At 38.5% G+C, this 6,607-nt stretch overlaps 1 protein-coding gene across 2 annotated transcripts; it reads right to left on the reverse strand.

The window, feature by feature from the left end:
• Positions 1-497: 497 nt before the first annotated feature.
• Positions 498-5,634, reverse strand: COMMD8 (COMM domain containing 8). 2 transcript variants are annotated; one of them, XM_083861247.1, is made up of 5 exons: positions 5,550-5,634; positions 4,990-5,145; positions 3,880-4,032; positions 2,060-2,215; positions 498-986 (listed from the first exon to the last, which is right to left on the reverse strand). In XM_083861247.1, exons 1-5 carry the CDS (start codon positions 5,592-5,594, stop codon positions 966-968), a joined length of 531 nt encoding a protein of 176 aa, XP_083717373.1. In that variant the 5' UTR covers positions 5,595-5,634; the 3' UTR covers positions 498-965. The 2 variants fall into 2 exon arrangements, with proteins under 2 accessions (XP_083717373.1, XP_083717372.1); XM_083861246.1 differs by lacking the exon at positions 498-986 and having other exon boundaries at positions 2,012-2,215.
• Positions 5,635-6,607: the final 973 nt, after the last annotated feature.

Here is a 6,607-nt window from a genome sequence, read left to right on the forward strand (position 1 = left end):
CTTGTCCTCTTCTTCTGTGACCAGTACTCTGAAGTCCATTATTTTATACTAGTGTATTAAACCTTACATATATGAAACCTATGGCACAAAATACACTGGAATAAATTCAAGACCCTGATTTTGAAACTGTGATGAAAGTTATCAGCAAATTTTTCTTATTATTTATACAAAATTTGCCTAAGACACATATGCACACCATGAGAATCATGCACTGGTATTTATGTAAGCATTAGAGATAATTTGCTCTTTATCTATGGAAAAATGGTCTAATAAATAATAGAAACCATAAGATTCCTGGTGTACCCTTCCCTAGTGTTAGGACTTTTATTACATACTACAATCAAGACTCCATCTGGTTTCAGAAAAGTTTAGAGTAGAATCTACCAATTATCTCCTGTAATAAGTGAGCTAGGAGTATCTTTCTCATAGTCTACATAGGTCAGCTCCTCTCCTGCACCCCCAGCATCTAAAAACATTGAGTTTAGTGATTCATAAATCAAAAAATAACCTACAACAATTCTTTACACACAAAGTCAGGTGTTTATTCACCGTATTTACAAGTATAAATACATTAATACTACAAATACTCTCTCAGGTTGTTTATGAGCATGGCACTTAAGATAACATACAATACAAGTAAGATGCCTTGGTTTTACCAGGCACCTGTGTAGTCATTGCCAAAGTTTTACCAAAACAAATATGGCACATGTTGTAAGTGACTCTCTTCCAAATGTCTATAAATCTTAAGTACTAAAAGCAACTGTAGATAAGATTTACATATTTTTGGTCAAATAGATACAAGAATTTATTATTTTTATGGAAGGATTAGTAGTTCATTTGGTCACAAGTCATAACAGGCTTCTGACTTCAGTATTTTACAAAAACTTTTCATTTTGCAGTAAACACATTTTTCCCCAAATCATTAGGGAAGCCATCACCAGCAGATACTGTTGATCTGAATTCCATCATTTCAGTTGTAAGACAACCTTCAAAAAGGAGAAAAGGAATGAAATTAAAGTTGGTTAAGACCAAAACTTAAGAAGCCTATGAAAAGAAGCCTTTTGCTTTATGTTTCAGCATAATATGGAACAAATGCTTACGAATAAGCATTTCTTTCTTCTGGACAGCACACCATTCCTCTCTTAACTCTTTTTTACAATCTCACACAACCATCACTTAAAAAAAGCTTTCTTTACCCTTTACTGCACTCACATCATTCTTCAGCTACCTGTAATCAAAAAGTAGAATAGCAAGTCCAGGTCCAGTGAGATTCCTTCTGCACAAAACAGAGCCAGGGGACCAATTCTGGAGTGAATTCCTCCTTGTGTGCCCACAGAACTAAGTATGAAGATGACCACATCCCACAGCTTCCACACAGACCCTCAAGCAGAACAATGGGCATGTGAACACTGGAAGAATCCTTGTTCACATAGTATTTTTATTTAATTTTGCAGGGAAGAAAATCCATACAGAAGCAAGCTGAGAAAACTCTTTAAGGCTATAATTTCATGCGAACACCATTTTCTTCAAATCGTCGTTTTCCTTAGCCTTTCCTATTATGAAATCTGAGACCTTTCAGTGTCTCAGAAGCCTTTTGGTTTCACTTGAATTCTCTTCTCGAGTTACTATACTGTAACCTTTGTAACTTTCTTCCTGATTTACTATGCCATAGTAATTAAAGGACTTAATATGAACCAAGTAACTCTCCCAGACATCAGTATTTTGTGAAAATCAGTGAGGGAAATATGGGAGTTCTCGCCAACTTTTCAGCGTAGGATACGGGTAATCATATTAAATTAATTATATTTAGTCTTGATATTAGGAAGAAATTTTTTACAATGAGTGTGGTGAAACACTGGACACAGATGCCCCACAACTGGAAACATTCAAGGTGAGGTAGGACAGGGCTCTGAGCAACCTGATCATTGCAGGGAGCTTAGACTAGACAACCTTTACAGATCCTTTTCAACCCAAACTATTCTATGATCCTACAAATTCTGTTTAAAATAAATCAGTACATAAGAAATCAGGAATAGAATATTAAATCAGTAAAAGTTACCTTATTAGCAGCTTCCAGTGCATTTATTAGGTTCTGCAACTCTTCCTTATTCATCTCTATAGAAATTGGCTTAATTTCACCATTTTCTCTCACATCCAAATCAAGATTGAGGAGCGGCATTTGCAGCATGGAGATCTTATCACTGGAGAGAGCAAGCTATGCAGATTGACACAAAAACAATAAAGTGTGAGGTGGGGCCACTAAATTTTTAGTCTTTCATAATATCACATCTGTATTTTATATTGAATTTGTAATACCACAACAAACATCAGCATGAAAAAATTAACTTCAAACAAGTCATCTCTGCTGTTTTCAGGGGTTTTTCCTCCATTATCAGGGTTTTTGTTTGTTAATACCAACAGTATATTGAATAAAGACTTCCCCTTCACAGACTTCTTATACACACTTGTCAAAACCGATTTGTTACAATTCTGGGCTGACACATTTTGGTATTCTAGGTCAAAATGAAGGATACATTTGACCATGAATTACGCAGATTCTGAAATCACCATATTCAAATAGGTCTTCTAATCAACAAGAAGTGTCTTACAGAATGGGCTTGGTGGGAGAAAGAGGAGATCTTTATACATTTTTAAACACTCTGCAGCTGATCAAACACATTGTCAGATATCCTATTAGACAAACACTGATGCAGCTTACTTGCCAATAGTGCTTTCTTTTTTATTGACTACAATACTCACTCTAGCTCAAATAAGGCTTTTAAAATGCATTAAAATCAAAGATGAGTTGACAATACTATAGGTTAGTATTACACACACCTACCTTATTTATTTAGAGAGCAGAATGCAGTAGGGTTCAATCATGGCAAGCAAACAAAAAATCATAACCAGCTCAAGGGGGAATAAAAAGTAGTTCAAAGAAAAGTAATAGTTCCACATGTACCAAAAATTGTATCACAAAATAGAAAGAAACTCAAAAAATCCTTTAGAAGAAAAATTTAAAAGAAGTCACAAACAAAAAACAAGAGTTCACATAAGTCCATATTTTTGTTAGCAGTAAATGCAATTAGCAAGAGATCAAGCCTAGTAACAGTTCTTCTAAAGCACATTATGATGCCACATCTGCTCTTGCAAAAACTTATCTGTTTTGGGCATTGCTCTTTGATTTCCAAAGCTGTTTGCTGCAGAAATTACTGAGCACTCTTGTAAACATGGAGAAAACTATTTAACAGCTCTACAAATCTGTCTAACAGCTCTCACAGTCTAACCAAAAATATAAACAGTACAAGTAACAGTTTTAAGTCTCTGATCGAGCTTAATTTAAACAAATTATCCTCATAACCCCAAACCACCATCCTAATTTAAGCAACACTGTTTTCACTGGTTTGCCAAAACAGGAAGTCTAATGACAAATGATTTCAAACTAATTATTAAATATCCATTGCAAAAATATAAACATTTGAAGAAAGTCAAGAAAACTTATCCTGAATCAGTCAACTAATCTTAAGTTAAGCATATACTTCTTCCTTTGAAAAAAAATACTATTTAGTCAGTCCTCATAACAGCATACAAAACTTTCAGGTGTTCCTCAACACCTGAAAACATGGAACCAAGTCTCCCTAAGCAGCTTTAAAAGAAAAAGGGGAAAAGCAAAATAAAACAAAACCTTAGAATTTACATTTGCAGCTCATAAAAACTTCTGGCAAGTCTTTGATGTGTTTCTGCATCAGCCATTAATGTGCTTTTGCAATACCTATAAAAATGGAACCATTCTGCAGAGGGAGAAGGCCTAATGGGACTGTATCAAGTTACTTCTCTGTTGTAGATTTCTTTCAAAGCACATTAAGGCAACACTCTCACCTTTACCTGCCAGTCAAAATCCTGCAGCTGGGCAGAAGAGACTGCATGTACACTTTCTACTAGGGCATTCCTGATTTCTTCCTTTCTGCCTTTCAGACATTTTGCGATTGCTTCTTGGAGATCTGAATTTAACTCAATTATCTGCTGAGCAGCCTACAAAAATAAAAACCGTGATTACTTGCAGTATGAACCACAAAAGTAACATGTACCACCTTCAATAACTAAAATATCTAAGCTGATATCTGCCCTTTGTGGCTGCTCTCTGTTTTTGATAATTAAGAGTCAGTGTTTATCGTAGAAACACACAGAGATAAAAATAATCGTTTAAATTAAAAGACACCAGAGAATAGAGGCTTTATCAGCCTTCTTACATGCCACCCCAAAGCCAAAAGAACATCACACACCTAAACAACTCAGGTTTAGGTCTGCAAGTTTCTCAGCATCAGGGCAGAAGCTAAATACATCAGCTCAGTTGAAAAAGAAATGCTGATATAGGGAGGTCCCCAGGGCTACACAGGTGTCTTTCTTTGACCCAGCTGCCAGCAGGTGGTCAATATACAACCAATATGCAAGAGATGAAAAGTAGTATTTCTAATAATAGAACAAGATTTTGCAAAGTTCATACCTATAGGAATGTCTGGAATTATTGAATTACACTCCCTGTACCACACGGTCCACCATTCACAGTAAGATTTTTTTACAAAACTTATTTACATACAGTCAATATTTTACACCACTTTAGTGCAGTACTAATGAACAAAAAAACCAAAACAAAACAAAACAAAAAAGTGAATTGGTTTTATTGCTAATGAGCAGTATTATATAAACAGATTTAATATAGTGGTATTCAAAATACCAATTTAAGTGATTAAAACAGAATTTTAACAAATATCCTGTGATATTAGAAAAATATTCAAAAATCAGCACCTGTTTCACTTTTTGTAGAAGTCCTGGCAGTGTATCTCTAAATGCTGCTTACCTTCTGCCTATTTATGCTGAATCCACTACTGTTCAAATCCTACACTATAAAAATATTTTAGATTAAACAAAGTACAAAACTAATCGGCCATGATCACTCAAAGTCAAGGCTAATCAGTGATGAGCCCTTACCTCTTCATCAGACATATTTTTGCCAACTGCAGTTTTGAAATATGTCATAGTTCCTTCTAAAACCTCCATCCATTCCGACAAGCTCCAAACACTGCTGTAGTCCTGGTATCGAGGATATGCACGGCCACAGATGCCATCGACTATCTTATGAAGGAACTGAAACGATGTGACACACAATTTAAAATTCTCTCACTGTTAATCTATACCTGATACGAGACTGATCAAGCAACTCAGTTATCAACCCTCCCTCCCCTGGGAACCGCCTCAGCGCTTCCAGACCGCGGGCCGGGCACCATCCAAGGAAGCCCCGAACAGGTACTCCCGAATAGGAACTGTCCTCCCTTCTCCCCCTGAAGCAGCTCACAGGGTCTGGCCGCAAAAATCATTCACATTCACCCTGCACTAACAGGCGGCCTGAACAGCTGCGGGCACAACTACAGCCCTCAGTCACCGTGCCCCGGGACTGCCAGGCTGCACAGCACAACCCAAACTGCGGATTTCCAAGCCCGTGGGCCCCTCTAGTTTCCCAAAGCGCTGTCCTCTGGCACCCCAAAGCCCACCTCGGGCGCCCGTCCCGGTGGGAGCTTCTCCAGCAGCCGCTCCATGGCCGGGCCCGGCCCTGCCGCCCCGTGACCGCCCGCCGGTCCCGTGACCGCCCCGTCCGCGGCGCGCGTGCGCAAAGGCAAACACCCGCCCTCCTCCGTCCCAAGGCGCGGGTTCGAGTCCCGGTCCCGCCGTCGGGATCGCTCGGTGTGTGCAGTGTGTGGTGTTTGCGACCTTCGGTCTACAAGCTTTTATATGCAATAATACTTGAGCTATTTTTTCATTCTGCCTGCCTTGCAGCTTTGCTTTTTGACTCTTAACAGGTTAAATTTGCACTTAGTGGCAAGAGAGGAAGCTCAAGACTTCCAACGGGCACCGCATCTTCTGTGATATTAAATGAAATTGAGGAAGTTAGGAGAAACACTGCAGAAGCCTGTAGTTTGTACAGTGTTAACCGTTAAAAGGTCTTTTTTTAATGCTTTATGAAAGTGTGAATTCAGTCCTAGCGAGACACTGGAGGAGGTTTATGGGACAGGATTTTATATTAGCTGTGACCTTTCCGTGTGTTGAATTGATTGAATGTGAATGCAGAATTGCCGTGACCGCTTTTACCTGTAGAAATTCAAGTCATAGCAGATCACAAAACTAGACGGAGACTGTTACACCTGTGGGCAGATTTCATTTTGCTGAAATCACAACGCTAATTTACAGTCAAACAGTCACGCCTGTGTAAGTATAACGCTGAGCCGTAAGAATAGCAAAGCAGCTACAAGTCCCAGCTGGTGGATAGAAGATCTTTGTAAAAACCCAGGCTGGTTAAATCAGTCTGCAGCACAACTTCACAGACAGTCGTGTGGCCTTGTAGGGATGATGTAGCATGGGAGTTTTGGAGAAGAAACACGGGGAAGAACCTATTTCAGGTTTTGCTGACTGAAAACTTTCAAATTCCCCCCATTTTCCTCAGGGTTTGCTACTGCTAGTAGATTAGACATTTAAGAAAGGTTTTTTGAAATTTTAGTCAATTTTATTACGGAGAAATTACTCAAAGCTGCTGTTAAAAAGAGGAGTAGATGAA

This window comes from Zosterops lateralis, assembly GCF_965231275.1.
Source record: "Zosterops lateralis genome assembly, chromosome: 5".
NCBI classification, from domain to species: Eukaryota; Metazoa; Chordata; class Aves; order Passeriformes; family Zosteropidae; genus Zosterops; species Zosterops lateralis.

What these genes read in the sequence shown, in the direction of transcription:
- COMMD8 (XM_083861246.1), bottom strand. Translation starts at nt 5,594, where the DNA reads ATGGAGCGGCTGCTGGAGAAGCTCCCACCGGGACGGGCGCCCGAG. An exon ending in AAAATATGTCTGATGAAGAG is followed by an intron (nt 4,033 to 4,989) that starts GTAAGGGCTCAT and finishes TTATTTTTGTAG; the next exon opens with GCTGCTCAGCAGATAATTGA. An exon ending in ATTTTGACTGGCAGGTAAAG is followed by an intron (nt 2,216 to 3,879) that starts GTGAGAGTGTTG and finishes CAATCTGCATAG; the next exon opens with CTTGCTCTCTCCAGTGATAA.